This window comes from Leucoraja erinacea, chromosome 4 (genome assembly GCF_028641065.1).
Source record: "Leucoraja erinacea ecotype New England chromosome 4, Leri_hhj_1, whole genome shotgun sequence".
Classification (NCBI taxonomy): Eukaryota; Metazoa; Chordata; class Chondrichthyes; order Rajiformes; family Rajidae; genus Leucoraja; species Leucoraja erinaceus.
This window is the reverse complement of record NC_073380.1, coordinates 1,848,135-1,872,039: the sequence shown is the minus strand read 5'-3', so window position 1 is coordinate 1,872,039 and position 23,905 is coordinate 1,848,135. Positions and strand designations below refer to the sequence as shown.

General features: G+C 44.0%; 1 protein-coding gene across 3 annotated transcripts in view; it reads left to right on the top strand.

Moving 5' to 3' along the window:
- itga9 (integrin, alpha 9) overlaps window positions 1–23,905 on the top strand; it is a 369,220-nt gene that overhangs the window by 311,654 nt on the left and 33,661 nt on the right. For 2 of the 3 annotated variants that reach the window (XM_055633502.1, XM_055633503.1), the window contains exon 24: window positions 17,684–17,809. In XM_055633502.1, the coding sequence (XP_055489477.1) occupies window positions 17,684–17,809 (126 nt within the window). Of the gene's footprint in view, window positions 1–14,466; window positions 14,742–17,683; window positions 17,810–23,905 lie in introns of those variants that run through there. The other variant, XM_055633504.1, reaches the window with a different exon arrangement.

Here is a 23,905-nt window from a genome sequence, read left to right as displayed (position 1 = left end):
GTATCAGGTATTTTTAACTTGTATTCAAAATTGTGGAGGTGGAGTTGACATTCTACTATGCAGGGCAATTGGGCATGTGTATGCTTAATAGGCAATTTTTCAGCAGACTGCCGGCGACTGTCAAGTTTCTGGCAGTCGCCTGAAAAACCGGGAACTGGGACGGCGATTGTCAGAGTGGAACAGACACACACACACATCGCTCCCATCACCACCCGTTATGCAGGCGGGGGACAGGGCAAGCAGGGGTAGCAAAATTCACATGGTGCAAAGCCAAGATGATACAGACACACACCACGATGAACAGGAAGGTTGGCGCTGTAATTAAGACAGTTAAAGCACAGTGTACGGTAAGTCCTTTAAAAGAGGGGGGAAAAGGAGTGGAGACAACTTCTAAGAAACCAGAGATACACGGCTGTGAAGCCCTGCGGACATTTAACATTACCGGTTGGTTTTCCTTGGTTATGAAAACTACTGCTTACGTTTTTTTCTCCCCGATTGAGCCAATGAAATTCACCGGTCAGCACCAGCTACAACCTACGAGAACCTCCGATAACCGTCGACCTCCTGGCAACCCACTAGGACCTCCTGGCGACCCACCTACGACTCGAGAATTCACGGTAGTCTCCATGGCGACTTCATTCTAGTTGCCGCTAATTTTTCAACATGGTGAAAAATTCTCGGCGACCATAATGGGGCCGCGACTAGTTCCCAAAATGTGGGAAATCCTCACGACCATGAAGGCGATTCCCCGGCAACCACCCGCGAACATGTGGCGACCATGTGGCGATTGCAAAGTCTCCTGCAGTCGCCTAAAAAGTCGCCTAAGTGAGACAGGCCCAATACCGTTCCCCGTATGATTAGTATTAACTAGAACATAAAGTGTTGATGCAGATTGGACCAAAATGCTTTCAAGATTGGAGAGATGGGAATTGAGTCACCATGCCCCACTTTTAAAGACCTCCTGATGGTTGGCCATAGGACAACATTGAATGAGAGCTGGGAACTCAGTCAAGGACTCACAAAGAAGGAAGTAATTGTTGCACACAGTGAATTTATTTTGTGTTCTTCTGTTTTCTATTACCCTCATGCTATGGAGGTAGGAAGACTGGCACATGATCTAGTCTTGGGGATAAGCAGACGTATGTGATAGCACACATTAATCTTAGTCTTTATTGACTAAGAAAATAAGTCAAGTTGTAAAACAGTCAATGATGGCTGTTTAGTGCTTCTGCTAAAGTCAAACTCAGAGCATGCAGTGGGTAAATACATCCAATCTAAACTGCCCCATTGAAGATTCTTTGTATTTTATAACCAAAAAGAATATCAAAGCAAAAGTGCATCAGAGGACAACTGCAAACTGCATGAGGAAAATGAGATAGCTTGGGCATGTATGTTGAATACCCCTGCCCAGAGTCGCCTTGTACTGCATGTCACTCAGTAAGCATAAAATAGGTCATCCCAAGGAGACATTTATGCAAATAGTGGAGGAAAAGGTGAATGTTTGTGGTCTGATGTGAGATGCCATTGTTAGAAAGACCACGTTCTGACACAGATGTTTCTCTTTCACAGAAGTTCTGTGACCTTTGAGCTACATAGAGAATTGAATAAATTAATATTTTGGAAAAGTGGAAGTTATACCTCACTATACATAAGATTAGATTTAGAGTTAGATTGAGCTCTTTGGGCTGAAGGAATTAAGGGATATGGGGGAAAAGCAGGTACGGGGTACTGATTTTGGTTGATCAGCCATGATCATATTGAATGGCGGTGCTGACTTGAAGGGCTGAATGGCCTACTCCTGCACCTATTGTCTATGGTTTTTATGTTTCTACTGGAGCTTCACTGGAAAAAAGTAGAAACATCAGAAATTTTAACAAAATAAAAGATTGGCATCCGCAGAAACTGTGCAGCTTTTTAAAGAATATTTGGGAAAGAAAGAGCAATGTTTATTAACTTGCCAAAACACTGTTCAATGTCACTTTTGAATGATGCCAATGTAATGAAAATGATTTTGGACTCGTAGCCCATTCAATGACAATAAAACTATAGTTCAGAAAGTAGATTGAACAAATTATATTCCGGTTAAAGATTTTTGTTTGCTGACTAATCTATCTAGAGGTTTGCACGAAGAGAAACAATGCAGACATATTAATTTCAATTTATGCAAATTTGCTGTGAATGATTCTTTCGGTCATGGAAGTCAGAAGATGATGGGGATAAAAGGTGGATAAAATATATCTGAAAAAATAAAGGGCGTCTCACGACAATTTTTTCGGCAACTGCCGGTGTCATCAACTGATGTATCAGGATCGGCAAAAGAATTTTAACATTTCCAAATCCACTTGAGGAAACAACGCGTGTCAATACGTTATCACACCGCGTCCACACCACATCACGCCGTGACTTTTTCAGTGACCTGATACATCAGTCAATGATGCCGACAGTCTTCGGAGAAAAATCTTCAAGTGGGACAGGCTTGGAGTATTTTTTGCAATTTTGCTCTCACACTAGAGGAAGGATGTGATTGCACTGGAGAAAGTTACCTCGATTGGATGACTTTAGATATGGAGAGCATTTGGATAGGTTGGGCTTGCTTTTGCTGGAACAAAAGAAGCTTTGGGGTGACCCAACAGAAGTTTATGAGAGGAGTAAATAGGCCAAATAGTTAAAATCTTTTCCCCATGGTAGTGTCAAAAACAAGTCACTGAAGATCTGAGGTGTGTTTACAAACGGGATCCAAAATCGGCTTGATCATAGGAGGCAGATGGTAGTGGTGGACGGATGTTTTTTCTAACTGGAAATCTGTAACAAATGGTGTACCACAGTGCTGACACATTGATGTTTATAATATACTTAGATGAGAATACGTGCCAAACAGGATGCTAAACTAAATTAATCTCATCTGCCTGCATATTTTCCATGTCCCTCCATTTCCTGCATATCCATACGCCTATCCAAAAGCCTCTTCTTCGCCACCATCTGATCTGCTTCCATCACCACCCTTGCAGTGTGATCCAGGTATCCACCATCCTCTGTAAAAAAACATAATTGGAGGAACAGCACCTCATATTTTGCTTGGGTAGTTTACACCCCAGCGGTATGAACATTGACCTCTCCAATTTCAGGTAGTCCCTGCTTTCTCCTTCTTTCCCCTCCCCTTCCCAGCTCTCCCACAGCCCACTGTCTCCGCATCTTCCTTTCTTCTTCCCATCTCCCCACACCCCCACATCAGTCTGAAGAAGGATCTCGATCCGAAACGTCGCCTATTTCCTTCGCTCCATAGATGCTGCCTCACCCGCTGAGTTTCTCCAGCATCTTTGTCTGCCTTCTCTGTTAAACTTTGCTCCACTCCTTAAAACGATGTCCTCCAGTCGTTTACATTTCCACCCCTGGAACAAGATTATGTTACCCTATCTATGCCTTTCATTATCTTATATACATCAACCACGTCTCCCCTCAAACTCCAGCATTCCAGAGAAAACCATACATGTTCGTCCAACCTCTCATAGCTCTCCAGACAGCATTCTGGTGAATCATCAGTGAGGGGAGTGAAGCTGAATACAGAGGTGTAGTCAATGACTTTGTTGAGTGGTGTGGGCTGAATCACCTGTAGCTCATCACTGACAAGACTCAGGAGTTAAGGGCCTGTCCCACTTAGGTGATTTTTTTCGGCGACTACAGTTGACTAGCCTGTTGTCACATGGTTGCGGGGTGATGCCTGTATGGTCGCGAGTAGACTCCGCAAGTCGCCTAAAGAGTCATAACATTTTGGCGACTGTGGGCTTGACGTAGCTTGTCTTCTCCTGTCGTAGCTGTTGTCGTAAGATGTCACCAGGATGACGTTGGTTGTCACCGGGAGCTGACCGGTGAATTCCATTGGCAACTACCTACGTCAACCGGCCACAGGTACCGGCGACTGAATTGTCTTGTGTTGTCGCCGACAGGGTCGCTTGTCGTAGCTTGTCACGGGTGGACATAGGTTGACTTCGGTTGTTGTAGGCTGTCGCCAGTGTGGTCGTAGGTGTGGTCGTAGGTGGACGTCCTAACTCGCGACGATTGGGTCACCGGTTGTCGGTAGCTTGGTGTCGACTAGGTGGTAGGTTGTCGAAGACATTGTCGTGCGGGGGTCCAGTCGCCGCTTTGTCGGTGGCCTGCTATGACTGACTGTCGCCGAAATAATCGCCTAAGTGGAACAGCCCCTTTAGTGGTGGACTTATGTTCTTAGCGCAGTAGGTAGCATGTCAGTCTCATAATCTGAAGGTCCTGAGTTCAATCCTCAGGGAAGGCATTGCTGCTTCTCCTTTTAATGCATTTTGTTGTCTCTGTACTGTACACTGACAATGACAATTGAAATTGAATATGAATCTGTCTTTAGGAAGTGAGGAACACCCCTGTCCCCCGTCTCCATCAGGGGTGTGGTTGTGCCGTTTACTAAGGAGTGTATAAATACCTTGTGCATTTAACTGGACAGTAAACTGGACTGGTCCAGGAATGCTGAGGACCTGTACAAGAAGGGACAGAGCCGGCTGTAGTTTTTCAGAAGGCTCCTCTCCTTCAACGTCTGCAGTAAGATGCTGCAGATGTGTTACCAATGCCATCTTCTTTGCAGTTGTGTGCTGGGGCAGCAGGGCGAAGGCCACGGGTGCCAACAGGATAATGAACTCATCAGGAAGGCTGGCTCCATCCTGGGGGCGGAGTTGGATTCATGGGACGTGGTCTTGGAGGGGAGGATGCTCTTCAAACTGCTGAGCATCGTGGACACACTGGTCAACCTGAGGAGGACCTTCAGCAACAGACTGGTTCCACCAAGATGCAGCACACAACGCCACAGGAGATCCTTTTTCCCTGTGGCTGTCAAACTGTACAAATCCTCCCCCTTCTGTCGTGGGGTAGACTGACTGAATAAATAAAGGATATGGGTTAAATAAAGTTCTATCATATCGTAACCTCCTCTGCACCATTTTCAAAGGCTCCACATTCTTGCTATTATGGGGTGATCAGCACTGCATGCACTATTCTAAGTGCAGCCTCAGCAAAGTCCTATCAAGCTCTATCATGATTTCCTGACTCTTATACTCATGGCCTGACCAATGAAGGTATGCATACCACATGCCTTCTTTTACACACTATCTATTTGTGTTGCTACTTTCAGGGAGCAATGGACTTGGACCCCAATATCCCTTTGTAGATTACTGCTGTTTGGGGTTTTAATATTTAATGGATGCTTTCCGCTTGTATTTGATCTCCCAAGGTGCACACATCACACTTGAGGCTATTGTGAAATGGATGCATTGGCTGTCATCTTCTATAATCCTGTAGATGCCAAAATAATTCCATAGACTCGAGGGTAGCAAATATAATCCCACAATTTAAGAAAGGTGGGAGAGTGATTACAGAATCTATCGACCATTGAATGTGACAGCAGTAGGTCTTCGAGTCATAAAGTAATACAGGCTGGATACAGGCCATTCTGTTCACTGGTGACCATCAACATCCCATTACACTAAATCTACTTTAATCTCACTTCATTATCCAGCCCTTATTCTCATTATCCATGCAGATTCCACCATTCACCTACACACTCGGGGCAATTTGTAATGGCTGACGAGCCTACCACCTGCAAATCTTTGGGATATGGATGAAACATGAGCTTCCAGAGGAAACCCACGTGGTCACAGGGAGAGCATGGAAACTCCACACATCCGAGGTCAGGATTTCGCAGGTCTCTGCTGGGAAGGAAGTGAACAGTAATATGCAGAATGTTAGAATCACTTATTAAGGAAATTGTAACAGGGCAATAAATAAAGCATTGTGCAGAGACAAATTAGATTTGATGAAAGGAAGGTTTAAGATGAGAGGGATGAGCATTAAAGGGGAACTAAGGATTACATGTTCTGCATAAAGAGTAAACAGTATGTGAAATGAGCTACCAGGGGAGTTGGTAGAGGCAGGAACAATACCAATTTTTAGAACTAACTTAAACTAATCCTCAAAGATCAAAGTATAGGAATCCCTCCCCCTGCTCTAGCTCCTTAGCCACACAGCCAACTGTACTGTTGTTTTATTTCTGTCCTCGCTGGCATGTGGCATAGGGATGAATGATGACATTACAGCCGTAGAGGTCCTGTTTTCTTTACATTTCTATCTAACGTCTTAATTTCCTCATTTCCCTTCCTGCCATTGTCATTAGTACTGATGTGGATCATGATATCTGACTGTTCACCCTCCCATTTTAATAGAGCAGCATACTGGCTGAAATTGTGCTATGCCCACCTTCCTGAAACCCCTTTCTAGAATACTTTCTATATGCTCTGCTGTGAAGCCAACTGCTCCTTCAACACATTCATGTGGTCTGAGAGGAGCTGCAGCTGGACGTATATAAGCAAGGCATAGAGGAATATAGTATTAATGGGATTAGTATTGAAAGGTAGGATGGCTAACATTGAAGCAAAGGACTCAAGAGCCTGTTTCATTGCTGTATAACTATGTTTCTATGATTCTATGACTTGAGTATAGATCTCACAAGAGAAGATGGGGAATAAAATAAATCTGGAGTGAAAAGCTGGCATCAGGCATGGTGATGATGAAATCAGCAAACTCTCACAAAAAAAAAAATTATTTCATAAAATATGTTTTGGGGGAGCGCTTTCCAGATTAGCCCTTCATATTACTCCAGACTCGCAGTAAAACAGACATATATGCTCTATTTTTGCAATGGTACCATTTCCTTGGAACAGAATGAAACTGATTAATATTCAACTTCCTTTCCCTTTTGACAGCACTGAATCCTTCAAGGTAAAGTGGTAGTTATTCTACGTTAATCATGCATGTTAAACACAAGATACTGTAGATTATGTGTAATATATACCAAGAGTTCAGATGCATTGATTATACCCATGATGAGGCAGAGTCGAGATGGATTTGCTACCACATAGTTCATTAAAGACATATGATCAAGAACTAATTACTGCTGCAAAATTAATTACTGTCAAGATTTAATCATTTTTTCGAAATGTAAAGAAAAAATCTTCCTGCTGAGCATTTTATCAGAAATGTCCTGGAGTTAATTATCTCTGTGCCAGCACCAGTATTTAGTTGTTAGTGTCTCTGAGGCAGCCAGAGCTGCAACACTGGTTATCCTGCTTTTCATGCAGGGAATGGTAAAAGAGTAGGCTGGGACTCTAGATTCTCTGGATAATAAAGCCATTAATTGCCAATTAACTTTGCCAGCTCCATTTTTATCCAAATCATTAATGTAATTGATGGGATTGATGGAAGTATATACAATCATGAGAGGTGTAGATAGAGTAGACAATCAGAACCTTTTCCCCAGGGTGGAAGTGTCCAACATCAGAGGGCATAGCTATGAATTGAAAGGGGCAAGGTTTAATGGAGATGTGCGGGGCATTTTTTATACAGAGAGTGGGTGAGGGCTTGGAACACATTGTCAGGATGGTGGTTGAGGCAGATACAATGGTGGCGTTTAAGAGGCTTTTAAATAGGCACATGGTAGTGGATGCTAATGGATCATGTGCAGGCAGATTAAAACAGTTTAATAGTAAGATTAAACGAGTACTTACCAGTATGAAGTTTGATCTGTATTTTATGAGGAGTTACGGTGAGGTATTACGTGAAGATCCCAGCCCAGTGCGCAGGTGCGGCATACTTCGAAGCAGCGGTGTGAAATCACAGGATAGACACAATATTTGAAGTAAGATAGTAAAGATCATGAGACATCAGTTTATTAGTTTGATCTATATATTGAGGGTGGGAGCGGCGGGCACGTAATACCTCACCGTAACTCCTCATAAAATACAGATCAAACTTCATACTGGTAAGTACTTGTTTAATCTTACTATTTTACTTCGGAGTCACGTGAGTGATTCCGTGAAGACTTCAAAGGTCTGTGATTTCAAACCGTGTAACAGTTTTTATTTCACTCACTGCCGAAGTTTTTGAGGGAGGAAGTGTTATCGTAATCAACCAGTGGATCTGCTGTCACAAGAAACAGAAAGGTATTTGTTAACAATAACAACATAAAGAGCTCCCCTGAGCTTAAATTAATATTGCAGTTTGTAATATTCTTTCTGCAATTAAATCAGGTTTATCAACGGTTTATAATAAAAAATGTTCTGAACGTCGTTCCCTTGACCATTCTGCCGTTTTGAGAATGTGGTCAACCGGGATGTCCATTCGTTCAGCCGCTGATATCAATGCTGCCCTAGTGGAATGGGATTAAAATGTATTATTATCTATTCCGGCAGCTTTCAGTACCTGTTTGAGCCACCTTGGAGTGGTTGGCTCGTACCCCGTCTTGGGGTTTCTGTGGTTGACCCATAGGCTTTCCTCTCCCTCTAAGATTGTGGGTTGTGTCTATATATTGTAGTAGATGGGTCACCACACTCAACCTGGACTCTGGTGGGTAGGCCCGGAATCCCACCAGTGAATTGGGCGTTCCTGGTCCATATAGCCATATAACGATTACAGCACGGAAAACACAGGCGATCTCGACCCTACTAGTCCGTGCCGAACTCATAATCTCGCCTAGTCCCATATACCTGCGAGTTAGATTTTTACCAGACCTAGAATATGAACGTGATGCGTCTGGGGTAATCACCATGTTATCCAGTCTAGTTTTATGGAGTGACTGGGCTCTGTGAGCGTGTACGAGAGCCATAAGCATGAGCGTTTTTAACATAGATTGAGCAAGCTGAGGGATCTGGCTGGTGCCATTCTCTGAGATATGTCAATATCACACCAATATCCCATACATGGGTATACCTGGGTTTTTGGGGCTTATTATTATAGTTGCCCTTCATAAGTTTACCTTCAGTGGATGGGATCCCATGCTCTGCTGTCATGCTGTTTTAGATAAGCAGATAAGGCGCTCCATGCTGTATTTACGGCACTGTAACTCACCTTTTAGTCATGGTGTAGATGTTCCAGGAACTCCAATACGTCAGTGGTTGAATAGTTTGTTGTCCCTGTGTCGTGGCAGTATTTTACCCATGTTAGCTTTTGGTGACTGTTCGCAGGGATGCCGACATGGTGGTAATGGTTCCTTTGGATAATCCCAGTCCCTGGTAAGGTCTATTCAAAACCTGCACCCAGGAGTTTGATGTTTTTCTGGCATGGGTGGCTTGTGCCTGATACTGGGTTGAGTCAGCAACCATGGTCCACTATGGAAATCCATAGGTGACTCACCCACCGTGTCGTGATGAACTGGGAACCATGGCTGTGTAGGCCGGTCGGGCACGTTCAATATCTCAGAGACAGATCCCATCTGTATTGCGAAGTGCCCGACTGATGAGGCAGAAGGGAGGAAGGCAAAGCAGAAATTCCCCCTTCCAGCGTGTAGGCATCTATCGCTGCTGCCTCTAATCTGGTTCCTAAGTCACATACATAGGTTACTGGTGATTCCGTCTTGTGCAACCAAATTGATATCTGGCTTTCAAACTGCTTAATACCTTTAGCAGATATCTTGGGTTTGACATCTATTCAATGTTATCATAAATTTTACCCCGTGACATGGTGTCTCCCACTGTGTTCTAGCTTCCTAGGACATAGGCAGCTGATAGTTAAAATGTCTTTTGACACACCATTGCCAGATTTGTTTGACCAATTTGTTGCACAATAATGATTATTATGCTCCCCATATGGTTGATATAAGCCACCACCATAGTATTATCAATCCGTAACCACATATGTACGTGCTGCATTTGAAATGCATATGCTTTTTAGCCCAATAGGCGATCACCAATCCCAAGTAGTTGATGCCCGGTGTGTGTAGTAACGATGTTTGTGAATTTGTCCATCTGTTACCTGTGCTGGATATGGAGTTTAGTTGCTCCCCAGCCTAAAGTACTGACATCGATTTTTAATAACCAAGTTAGGATTGGTGATGATAATAGGGCTGAAAACTATGCCAAATATATGTCTGCCCACCACCGTAATTGTGATATAGCTTCAGTGGGTACATTCATGATTTGATTATAGTGACCCAAGTACCTTGGCAAAGTAACAGTCGTATGGACGGAATTATTATTGAAGCCCAGATAATCCATGGTAGTTAACGCTTCATTTCTGGTTTATCTGGGCGTGGGATAAACCTCAGAGCTTTAGGGAGCTGTTTCGTAGCTAGAACTGCTGCCACAGCTAATTCCTTTGTTTCCCCTAATATGAGGATATCATCCAATATATGCCATGATTATGCTTGTTTTCTTAATATTTTCATGGCCATTTAAAAAAAAAAAAAATATTTATAATAGTTTAGGGCTGAGGTTAGACCATAGGGAATGCTCTATGCTCCCATAGTTGCCCTAACCGGGATATCCATTATCCAGGTAAAATTTTTTAGGTATCTATAATGATCCTAGTGTATGGGTATAAGATAGTTAGCATCTTCCATATCAATGCTCCCCATAGGTATCCTTGGGAGATCAGATGTCTGGCAGTGACAAAAACCCGTCTCCATCTTAAAGTGTATATACTCAACAGATTTATTTAGTGATATTAGATCAATGATGATGCTACATTCACCATCTTTTGTAGTTTTGGTGAATATATTCGATACAAATTCCAATGGTTCATGTTTACTCCCATGATCCGTTTAGTAATGAGCCTTTCTAGTTCAGCTTGACCTTCTCACTTCTCTTTCTTAGAGGGAGAAAATACCCTTTGGGCGCATTGCTAAACTGGCGGTAATATGCCCAATTTGAATTCGTTTTTATCCACTAATACTGTTGAGTATATTTTAGTTATTTGTGACAGCATCCCATGCTTTATCAACAAGTGTAAATGCCCCCCCCCCGCAGTTAGTAGAACACCCTTATTTAGTGTAAACTGGGAGGAACCAGACTACCTACCTCCATGTTTATTGTTTTTTCATGAAGGCCTAGTTTGCTGGTATGCTGGTGCTGTCGGTGGGGCGGCGCATTTTCCCACGGCTCCGCTCTGGGCCCCTGTCTAAAAAGAACTTTGGGGGTAATGTGAAGCGGTCGCCAGGCTTTCACCAGTCCTTGTTTGATATTGCTGGTGGATGCCGAGGGGTGCTGCCAGCTGGGTGTTGGATGCGATGTCCTGCTCGTTCCATGGCCTGCCCTCATGAGGCGCACAGGTTTAGCTGCCTCTCTTCCCGCAGCAGCGGTTTGCATAGCCCCGTATATTTGGGGTTGCGGGCAGGTCTTATATGCACCATTGTTCAGTCGAGTATCCCAAATTTGGGAACATCTTAGGCGTCAGCACCCTGGTAGTGCAACGGGATAGTCTCATCCTGGGAGAACCACCTTGGTGATCATGGCGTCTCGCCTGCCAGGTGAGTATGATCCGTGGAAAACGAGCAAAGGCGGTGACATCTTGACCCTTCTGTTAGGAGCTTCAGAATTCGCTGCTTTTAGCTCTTGTCTGCGAGTCTGCTGACCCAGCTGCCTGCGGATTTGCCTCTAGAAAGGCCTGCTCCTGCAGGGCTTTGTTGGGAAGATGGTCGCGTGGAGGAGCCATGTAGTGGCCCATGACACCCAGTAGCTCTTCCTGATCCTGCTCCCCTGGCATACTGCTGTTCTCGTCCGCCTGCCCAGCGTTTAAGCCAGCCCAGCCCTGGCCTCCTTAGCTAGCCTCAAAAGAGGGAGCAAAAGGGTGTGCTATAAATTGAAGGAGGCATAGCTCAAACTCCGCTGTTGCATCAATCCCTCGTCAAGGGAGATGGCTAGTGCAATAGCACTGGGGTAGGAGTGTCAGCTCCCTTGGCATTCAGCCAGTGCCCCTTTTTTCCTGGAGGTGTTGAACTCCATGACCTCCTCTGGCTTGGGGAGACAGACATACTTATTTTTGCTGTCTCCAACCTGTTCCAGTGTTGGAGGAAGTTGGCTCCTGTAGAACCTGTAAATTGGTAAGATTTTTGTCTTACCTGTATGTAGAGGCTGCCTGCCGTTTTTCAGGCGGCATTGTAGCGGTTCCCGGGCGGCGATTCTCCTTGTCAGGAGTCTGCAGGGCTGCCGGTCGGGTTTTTAAATTTCCCGCCGGTCCGCTGCTGTTACCAAACAGCTGTTCAGCGGACCGGCATAGCGCAGCTCCCTGCAGCGGTCCGCAGCCTGTGCGGTCCCGTTTGCGCCTTTCCCCCTCCGCTGTCGGCTCCTTCGCTGGAGTCGAACGGGGGCCGCTTCCTCTCTACTTTGCTCCCCCTGGAGCAAAAAAACCACAAGGCCCGATTAAGGTAAGTACTTACCTCACGTCCTTGGTTGCGGGAGCTGCCGACTCCCGCTGGCCGCGTTGCACAGCTGTGCGATAATGCCGCACCTGCGCACTGGGCTGGGATCTTCACGGAATCACTCACGTGACTCCGAAGTAAAATTAGGCATCATGTTCTGCACGAACATTGTGGGTCGAAAGACCCATTCCTGTGCTGTAATGTTCTATGTTCTATGTATGCAACTGACAGGGAGCCTCATTCAGTGGCACGCACGGAAATCGCTGTCAAAACATGGGGGGGGACACAATTTCTTGGCGGCCATGCACACGTATATGCGCACACACGTGAGGCTTCGGCCGTGGGCTCTGTCTACTATCTTTGCTGTGGACGGTAACATCGGGAGCTGACCTGGTTGGTGACCGACTCCGAACTCCAGGAACAGCAGCTTCGTCCGCCCCGAATTGTGGGGCTTGAATCGGCCTGTTCATGGGACCTTCCATCCCCTGGCGGGGGCTTCAACATCGGGAGCCTCGATCGCCTCGACGCAGCAATTTAACCCGCGGGGCGATGAAAGATCCCGGCTGTCCCGGGCCGGGCGGTGAAGGGCCCCACAAACGGGCCAATTCAAGCTCCGCTCCAAGATCTCCATGACTCTCACTCATTTAAAGCCCAACTGTGTGACTTAATGTTTGGAGTTTTAAATAATCCTAACTTCAGACGGGAGTGGCACCCCCAGGCCCACAGCCAGCGCAGAGAAGCAGTGCTAAATCCAGCTCAACTCTGCCTGTTAACCTACCAGCCCCATCTGGACTTAAGGGAACAACGGCCCAGGCTTACGGCCAGCGTGGAGAAGCAGCGCCAAATCCAGCTCAACTCTGCCTGTTTTGCAGGGTTAGCCTACAGCCCTGCCTGGACTGACGGGACCCCAGGCCGGAGCCGCGGAGCTAGCGCTGCTTCTCCGTGCTGGCTGTAAACCTGGGCCGTCGTTCCCCTAAGTCCAGACAGGGCTGTAGGTTAACCTGGCGGGACAGGCAGAGTTGAGCTGGATTTAGCGCTGCTTCTCTGCGCTGGCTGTGGGCCTGGGGGCACCGCTCCCGTCTGTCTCCCGACGTCTTTGGTCACCCCCGGGCGTGGGTAGGGGCAGTCGGGTGGGGACGGGAATGGTCCAGTGGCGGTTTGGCAGCAATTGCAGCGCCGAAGACCCAGGATCGATCCTGGCTGCAGATGAGGCGCAGGTCTGTGTCCAGGGCTGCCAAGAGTGTTTTTCGCTTGTGACCTATGACCTGGGCATGCAATTCAAGCTCCGCTGTATGGTCTTCGCTTCACCGGGACGTCTCCCTCCACCAATCATCATGGCCCCCCCCCCCCCCCCCCCCCCCCCCCCCATTGCCTGCTGACCGACGTCTCTTTCATCCAATTATCGCTCGATCCTTGATCATCAGTCTCACCCCCACTGTCTCGCGGAAAGCGGAGATTTCACCGAGTTTTAAAATCCGGATTACAAAAAATGGGGGGGATCGTCCCCCAACTCGCAAAACGGGGGAGGGGGGGGGGGGGATGCCCCTCCTGTCCCCCCACGAAATCTCCCCCCCTGTTTAATGGGAAAGTAGGCAAGCCTCCCCCATTTTTGAACTGTTCAAAACTGACATGAGGAACATATTTTCTTATTCAATTACTAGTTAGGAACATGGAACAGTACGGCATTCAACAGGATATTCGATAAGTGTATTTATTTTCCTTCTCAAATGTAATCCATGGGATGTATAATCCATGGGTCACTTGTTGAATGTAGGATTTGGAGTACATTGACTGAGAGATGGCAAAAAATAGATTTAATGCTAATTTTCCCACAGAAAATTGAATTGATTTGAAGGAGGAGAAATTGCATGAATATAGAAAAAGAGTTAGTGTGGAGTTAGCTATATTGCCATTGTAAAAGGCGGCACAAATTCAAATTCACTAGGCTGAATGCTTTCCTTCAGTGCTGTTCTTTTGACTGTGAACAAAGAGCGATTTATTGAGATTGATCCTGTGGTTTCTTTTTTTCCCTTCAACACCGCAGTGGTTAGGCATCGTGCCAGTGCTAATTTCATAAAATGAGGTCTAATTTCTGTCTTTAATTGTGATTTCTAAATGATTGGTATTGGTTTATTATTGTCACGTGTACTGAGATACAGTGGAAAACATTTGGGTTAGCTTGCTAACCAGTCAAATCATACCAAACAAGAGTATGAAGAAGGGCCCTGATCTGAAATGTCTTTGTTCCATTCCCTCCACAGATGCTTGCTGACCTGCTGAATTCCTCCAGCACTTTGTGTTTTTCTATTGCTAAGAAACTGTATTCTATTAAAAGCAATGGTCTTCATATTGACCCTAAGAAATTCCACTGTCCACATTCATCCAGATGGAAAAACAACTCTTCAAAATCTGAAAATTGAAGCTGACAGAAATAAAACAAATACTTCTATTTCATTATTGCACTCTGTTTCCTCTTCCATGGCCATTTTTATATCCAACGTGCTCACAACCACTTTTGTTTCAATGCTTTCAGTCTTGAAATCAAGCCCATTCTGTGGCACATTCTCAAATGCCAGCTTCTTCCATTTCCTTTTTAGTCTCTGATTATTTCACCTTGTACAAGTTTTTTGTTCACCATCAGTGACTTCACAATTAAAACTGTAGTTAACTCATTAATTTTATTATTTATCCAAATAGTCATGTTTACTGAAACAGTGTGTGGATAGACCAACCCAAGAAGGGAACTTACTGGACCTTATGTTCAGAAATGAAGCTGGTGTTTCAGTGGAAGAGCATTTTGGGGATAGTGACCACAACTCATAAGTTCTAAGACTATTTTGAATAGGGAGAAGGCTGAACCTTGCGTAAAGGTACTAAATTGGAGTAATGCACGCTGTAACTATATTACATTTGCAAAAATGGTTATTTACAATTTAAATGTTCCAGGCTTTCTAATTGGGTTGATTGACCTTTTGAGCATAGGTATGATGACCCAATGCAATTAAAGCTATAGTCAGATTCTTCATTCTGAAGAAGGGTTTCGACCTGAAACGGCATCTGTGCACGTCCTCCAGCGATGCTACCTGACCTGCTGAGTTACTCCAGCATTTTGTGTTTTAGCCGGATTGTCATCATGTGTAGAGCATATGGTTTAATATGTGTGACTTTTGTGCGCTGTGAAAGTGTTATAAGAAGCTTGTTTGTGAGATTATCCTAATTGATTATCCCTGTTCAGATTTAATTCTGCAAAGGGGCCCAAGAGGTCTCACTCACTTTAATAAAAATAACTTTGTCAATTTCACCAAGATTTAATGACATGTAATAAATATAACATTTAATTGCAAAATATAATTAGACAATAAATCAATCAGCGTTAACTGCGGTCTTTGAGGCAGTTGGTTTTTAAACCCATGCATGGTAGGTTCAGTTCTAGCAGGGTACAAAAGTGTTTCATACTGTTGTTCAGATGCAGCAGAATGTTGTGTTTGCAGAATGTTGTTTTGGTGGATGAGGTGACTTGACTTCCCCCTTTGCCCTGCATCACCTACTCCACAGAGGCATCATGTAACATGAGGGATCACCTTTGTTTATTAGACAAGGACAATTTTGAGATTGTTTGGTTGTTATTGATCGGGTCGGGGGGAGTTCCCACCACCACGTGTACCATGTCATCCCGTGCTACCCGCTCTATGGTCGGATAGTCGGCGACTAAACCATCTCCCCCACCTGGTTTGCCAGGTGAGGAGGGGCCTGTGGACCCCCAGGAGGACCAAAAACAAGATCTGTCAAAGGGCGAATGAGCTTCTAGCGAGCCAAAGCCATCCACACTTCAGTAGAAGTTGTGATCCCTATTGTACATGGCATTGTAAGGAATGATGATAAAGTGCACACACACCAAAATCTTATACTTCCAGCAGTGGAAGTCCGCAGGAACTAAAGGACAGAGATATGTGGTGCATCCATTACTGTTCCAGTTGGAAACTTGCACCACTGCGTCACTGATGATTTCAACGATGAATTGTTTGTCAGAAATTAAGCCCTGCTTCAAATAGGTCTGCGTGGTGGGAACTACTGTTATGGCCCTGTCCCACGGTATGAATTCATTCCAAGAGCTCTCCCGAGTTTAAAAAAAATCAAACTCGTGGTAAGCACGGAAAATGAACGTAGCGGGTACATCGGAGCTCAGGACGTCTCTTAGCGCTAACGGCAGGTACTCGGGAAGACTCGCTAACGGCAGGTAAGCACGGGAAGACTCGTGAAGATTTTTCAACATGTTGAAAAATGTCCACGAGAGCCCCGAGTACCGATGAGTGGCCATTACCGTAAATCTATGAGTTCCAATCAGGACAAATGCGGGAGAGCTCTTGGAATGAACTTGTACCGTGGGACAGGGCCATTACTGGATGTAGTTTCACAATACCTTGTTATGGTTTGGTGGGAAGCCTGCAATCACATAGCAACAAGGTCTGAGCGTTGCTACTATTTTGGCTCAATTTTGGACATCATGAGAGCTGCCTACTGTTCCTAACCCCCTTCCCATAATGCACCACCTCATCTGATCCACGAGTTAAAAATCAAAGGTGTTGCTCAGAACACAATTAATGTTTCAAACATAGGTGTGCCAAATAGAGTTCTGTTTCATTTCTATTGGTTGGTTCTGATTTAGCAGTGATTATAATTATGTGTGAACATAATTAACTGCTTTGTACTCCATTAATGAGACTTAACCACATTGGGGTAAATGCTAGTGCATGGACACAAGAAACAAGGCAACTACATTCTGATGCTAATGATAAGCTAGAGATTTTAATTGGCTTCCTTACAGGAAGAAAGTGGAATCTTTGGAGAGTGTGGAGAAGTGGTTTATCAGAATTATGCCTGATTTAATGCATATTAGCTATAAGGAGAGGTCTGACAAACTAGATTTTTTTTTTTAGCACTGGAGGTTGAGAAGAGACCTGATAGAAGTATACATAATTATGAGAGGTGTAGAAAGGGTAAAAAGTCAAGAACCCTTTCCCCCAGAGTTGAAATGTCAAAGGCTAGAGGGAATAAGATTAAGGTGAAAGAGGCAAAGTTTAAAGTAGATACGCAAGGCAAATGTATAAACAGAGTGGTGGTGCCTGGAATGTGACCATCACTAGTAGTCATGGAGGCAGATACGATAGTGGCATTTAAGAGGCTTTTAGATCGGCACATGGATATGCAAGGACAGGTGGGATATAGATCATGTACAGGCAGTTTAATTCGACATTATGCATGGACATTGTGGGCGGTTGGGCTTGTTCTTGTGTTGTACCGTTCTATGTTCAATGGTGCATTTGTTGCACCTTGTGAAGATAACTGCATCTGTTGAGCTGATGTTTTAAATAATTTACAGTGCAGCCTTCAGTTAAATAGTGTCTCTTCAGCAGGCCAACTAACTAGTGACTAAAAACAATCTAAAGCTCACTAATCCTATCTTTGGTTTTCTTAAAGGTCAGCCAGGAGGGAGGCAATTGTACTCACCACCAGAACCTTGATCCTTGCTTCATACCTCAGGACAAAGAGAACATCTTCCATACAATCTTCGCTTTCTTCACCAAGTCTGGCAGGAAAGTGTTGGTGAGTTTGGGCTCTCAGCAGTTGGAACCAAGGTGGGATATGAGTGTGGTTAAGTAAATGCAGTGCAAGATAAGGTGCAGTTTATAAATATGTAATATTCATAGAAGAATGGACTATAACTATAAACTATATATAAGCTATAAACTAGTGGGTGAGTGTTGCTTGATTCCTTTATTGAGAGATGGCCATGGTTGTGAATAAAGTGAAATGAATTATGTTGGGTCATTGTATGGCCATAATTGTTTATTCACAAATGTAGAATAAAATAATTATGAAGTGGCAGAAGGCCATCAAAGCTATTTTTGATTTTCTGTCGCCAATCCTCTGATACACTGCTTTAAACAGATAATATTTGAACATATCATACTCAGCCAATAATGAAAGTCCAGTTGCATCCTTGCTATACTTAAAACCCATGAATGGAAGGTTTCAAGTTCCACAGAACTAATGATAAGGTAGGTAGTAAAAGGAAGGAATATCGTTGATGTCCAGACACACCAGAAGATAACAGCACAATTGACAAAAGACCTGGTCAATGAGATTCTTTATTAAAAAATGCCTTAAAAGGATATAAAGATTAAGAAGAAAATTCCAGAGATTAGGACAAGGACGGTTTAAAGCCAGTTCACAAAAAATGATGTGATTAAAATTCCCTGGCTCTCAGGGTGAGATTCAAGCTGGATCAAATTCCATAATTGCAGTTGGTTGTGTCATTGCATAACTATACCCACTAAACATCCAGCTCAAAGTACTCCCACAGAGATATTTGTCATATTTGTTTCTCCTCATTCTCCAGAATTAGCAATGCCATCTTCCTCAATGGTTTGAAACACAAATAGGGAAAAAAGTCTTCAGCGGTGTTCAGTCTATGTATGTAAACAACCATCCCTTCCCTTGTTGACGGTATATTCATTTGTAAACGCTGATTTCAAAATACTTACTAATATTTATGCATACCTTCAGCAATTATATAAAGATCTCCTTTTGGGCCCTTGGTTGGCCCTCCCCCTCTTTGTAGCATATTATTTATAAGCCTAAGAAAGCTATTTTGATTCCCTTTTGTGTTAGCAGCTAAACTAAGCACGTAACAGCTTTTGTTCTCATATTTTTCAACTTTTCTAACATTACAATATTTGTTCTTATTCTGCTATTCTGGAAGGACTGGTTAGGATGGTGTGTAACTTGAGCAATCAGCGGGTTCCCATGTCCTTTCCAATTTTGCTCGTAGAGGTCATAGAGTCATACCGCATGGCAACAGGCCCTTCAGCCCGACTTGCCAATGCCGACCACGATGTCTCATCTCCACTTGTCCCACATGCCCACGTTTGGCCCATATCCCTCTAAACTTTCTTATCCATGTACTTGTCTAAATGCCTTTTAAATGCTACCTGCCCAAATAGTATCAGCCTCAAATACCTCCACTGGAAGCTTGTTCCATAAACCCACCACACTTTGAGTTCTCACTTCCCACGTCAGAGTTCTCATGGGGTAACTAGGACAACGCATCTGCAACTGTGTTGCACTTGGAGCTCCTGTACTCCATCTTGTAGTCATACTGGGACAGCAAAATTGCCCAGCGCTGTATCCTTGATGCCGCTGTGGAATTTACAACTGACATGGGACCAAGTATTACTAGTAGCACTGTTACAAAATTTTGAGATTTAAAAAATCAAGTCTGCAATTTATCCCATCAGATAAAGCATAACAATAAGTTTAATTTGACACCTAATTCACTTTCATATCTCAAGGAATAAAAAAGTTATGGCCATTTTTATACTCAGAAATTAGCATCTTGTTCCCTATTGATTTTCCATGGACATAACAAAAAAGCTGTGATCGAGGACAGTCAAAAGCCCATAACCTTCTTAAAAATTAAGAGAACTGAATGAAATTTTCAGTTATCATAGATTGAACCATTCTGAAACAAATATAAAATAATCTTACTTGGAGGACCTGAAATTAAAGCATATAATTAGTTAGTTACCCAATTGTAGCTAATTTCAAACTTCAATTACTAGATCTAAACATCTATCCATTTCTTAATAAATGATTAACATTTTTAAATAGCCTAAGTGTCCAAATAATATTCACAAATAATTCACGATAAAACATGATTTTTAAATCTCATTTACATCAATTTATAGGCCAAATGGAAGGAATTTAGTGTTCAATTGCTGTGAATTAAAGTCAATTTAAATCAGCTTTCTAGTGGGATCCTGTGAACGCGCTGGTTTAGAACGTTCACATTGCGCTGGATTTGTGCCCCCAAATGCCCAGAAAAATACTGCGGGATATAATGAGCCCAAAATGAACTATTCGCTATAGAAAACTTTATATACAGGGTTCTTAAGAAGCCCCTTTTAATGTAAAAATAAGGTACATACCTTTAATTGTTTGCTTTATAAAACCCTGGGGCTGCGAGAGGTCGCGGGTTTAGAGAGTGGTTTTTAAACTACTATAACTATTATACAAGGCCATAAAAACTAATAATACCTTTTGCGACGGGGTCTTTCAGCGATTTTCCGTTAATGATTTACTAGGCTGAACATTTTCGATTGCAACAGCCTAGTAAAAATCGCGTTTTAAACCCGCCCCCTCTAAACAGCGCCAAAATCACACACAAGGGGTGGGGCAGATTCTCATACACGATTCAGGTAGGTTTTGTAACATACCTATTACTAGTAGTGGCTTGTGATCAGTCACTAGGGTGAATGGTTTGTCGAGAAGAACCTGATGCAATTTCTTGATTCCGAACGCGATGCTGAGTGCTTCCTTTTCCATCTGTGCATAATTGCGTTCACTCGGTGATAGGGTGTGGGATGCAAAAGCAATAGTCTTTTCCTGTCCGTCGTCACAGGGCGAAGTCCACTTTGAGTCTTAAAGTTCCTACTTTGAGTCCAAGGTAGACCACCTCTAACTGCGCAAATGCACATTTACTTTGTCGCAGTTTGACATTAGGGCAGTTCAGTCGTGTGAGAACTTGCTCGACGATTTCCAGATGTTCTACCATGCCCTCTGTGAATATCAGTAGGTCATCCTGGTTGCACACACAGTGCGGAATGCCTTGTAACATTTTGTCCATGACAGATTAGAAGATTTTCAGGGAGGATTTCATGCCATAGGGCAGCTTTGTATATGAATATAAGCCCTTATATGTGTTGATAGTCAAGTATCGCTGACTTTCCTTGTAGGCATTGAGTTGGGCGTAAGCATGAGACAAATCCAGTTTAGTGAAGACTCTTGCTCCGCTCAGTTCTGCGTACAGATGTTGCGAGGTTGGTAACTGATATTGTTCGTCGTCAACGGATTGGTTGATTGTGACTTTGTAATCACCGCATAGTGGAACAGTTTTGTCAGCCTTGGGTACAGCCACAATTGGCGTTGCCTAGGTATTCTGGTCTGTCCTCACGAGTACTCCATTCCGCTCTAACCTGTCAAGTTCTTCCACTTGTTGTTTTAGTGCATATGGTACAGGTCTTGGTCTACAATACACAGGTTTCACATCTTGCTTAAGTCGAATGTGTGCAGAGTACCCTGTTATTCCTGTGTAACTGTCGGCAAAAATGTCTGCATGTTTGGATGGCCACTGCAATGGCCACTGCAGTCGGTGGTGGATGAAACTTGCTTGTTCTTTGATGCCATCTCCATTGTGGTAGCAATCTTGCATGCTTTCTCGAATGTGAGATCTGGAGTGTTCATGAGTTTGGACTGAATTCGTTCATCCACTAGACCACAAACAAATCTGTCGCGTAGTGCGCGTTCGAGAAAGATTCCAAAGTTACAGCGCAAACTTAAGTTTTTCAAGGCAACAATGTATTCATTGATTGTCTCATTCTGCTTCTGGTCTCTATTGCCAAATTTATAGCTTTCTGCAATTTCCAGACGCTTTGGGTTGAACTGCTCCTCTTCTTCATAATGTCATTGAATGGCACGTCTTTTTCCTTTATGGGCGCAAGGAGCTTCACGAGTGTGTCGTACACTTCCGGACCATTCTCCATGAGCAGAATCACTTTCATGCGTTTGCAAACGGCCTTATTTGTTTCAGTCGCCAACTCTCCTTCACCACTAATCTCCATTATGTTGTTTGCCATGAAAAACATGTTTGTTCTCTCCATATAGGAGCTGAACGGCTCTCTATTCTTTTCAAAAGTTTCCGATGTAGCCCGTGGACGCTGACATCGTGTCATTCCCTTTTTTAAAAAAAGTCCGTTCAAAAAGCCCGATTTCCTGTTTGTTCTGGTGTAGCAACTCACCTAAAACTTAGCTGTACAAAGGCATCGGAAATGTCCTCGCTCTTCAGGGAACGGGGATTCCCCTCCTCCACCATAGATGAGGCTCGCACCAGGGTCTCTTCCATACCCCGCAACACTGCTCTCTCTCCCCATCCCCGCACTCGCAACAAGGGCAGAGTCCCCCTAGTCCTCACCTTTCACCCCACCAGCCGGCAAATACAACAAATAATCCTCCGCCATTTCCGCCACCTCCAACGTGACCCCACCACTCGCCACATCTTCCCATCTCCCCCCATGTCTGCCTTCCGCAAAGACCGCTTCCTCCGCAACTCCCTTGTCAATTCTTCCCTTCCCTCCCGTACCACCCCCTCCCCGGGCACTTTCCGTTGCAACCGCAAGAAATGCAACACCTGTCCCTTCACCTCCCCCCTCGACTCCATTCAAGGACCCAAGCAGTCGTTCCAGGTGCGACAAAGGTTCACCTGTATCTCCTCCAACCTCATCTACTGCATCCGCTGCTCTAGATGTCAGCTGATTTACATCGGTGAGACTAAGCGGAGGTTGGGCGATTGTTTCGCCGAACACCTCCGCTCAGTCCGCAATAACCTACCTGAACTCCCGGTGGCTCAGCACTTCAACTCCCCCTCCCATTCCCAATCCGACCTCTCTGTCTTGGGTCTCTTCCATTGCCAGAGTGAGCAACACTGGAAATTGGAGGAACAGCATCTCATATTCCGCCTGGGTTGCTTGCGTCCGGCTGGCATGAACATTGAATTCTCCCAATTTTGCTAGCCCTTGCTCTCTCCTCCCCTTCCGCAACCCTCGAGCTGTCTCCTCCCATCCCCCCGCCCTCGGGCTCCTCCTCCTCCCTTTTTCCTTCCTTCTCCCCCCCTTAAGTCTGAAGAAGGGTTTTGGCCCGAAATGTCACCTATTTCCTTCGCTCCATAGATGCTGCTGCACCCGCTAAGTTTCTCCAGCATTTTTGTGTACCTATACAAAGGCTATACAGCTTGAGGAACTCAAAAAAAAAATTCAGTTTAAAATCCTATACAATCCCAATAACGCCATGTAGACACAACATAAAGATAGCCTGACAAACTCTCAAAGATTTGTACAGCTGCTGTTTTAAACCGTGGAGCTGTGATGAGGATGGCTATGGAGAGGGACAAAACTGGACCTAGGGTTGAGATTTTTGATTGGAGAAAGGCTAACTTTGAGGAAATGCGAAAGGATTTAAAAGGAGTAAATTGGGACAGTTTGTTTTATGGGAAAGATGTGGAAGAGAAATGGAGTACATTTAAAGGTGAAATTTTAAGAGTACAGAATCTTTATGTCCCTGTTCGGTTGAAAGGAAATCGTAAAAATTGTAAAGAGCCATGGTTTTCAAGGGAAATTGGACACGGTTCGGAAAAAGAGGGAGATCTACAATAATTATAGGCAGCATGGAGTAAATTAGGTGCTTGAGGAGTATAAAGAATGTAAAAAGAATCTTAAGAAAGAAATTAGAAAAGCTAAAAGAAGATATGAGGTTGCTTTGGCAAGTAAGGTAAAAGTAAATCTGAAGGGTTTCTACCACTATATTAATAGCAAAAGGATAACGAGGGATAAAATTGGTCCATTAGAGAGTCAGAGTGGACAACTATCTGCAGAGCCAAAAGAGATGGGGGAGATATTGAACAGTTTCTTTTCTTCGGTATTCACCAAGGAGAAGGATATTGAATTATGTGAGGTAAGGGAAACAAGTAGAGTAGCTATGGAAACTATGAGGATCAAAGAAGAGGAAGTACTGACACTTTTGAGAAATATAAAAGTGGATAAGTCTCCAGGTCCGGACATTGAGGGAAGTTAGTGTAGAAATAGCAGG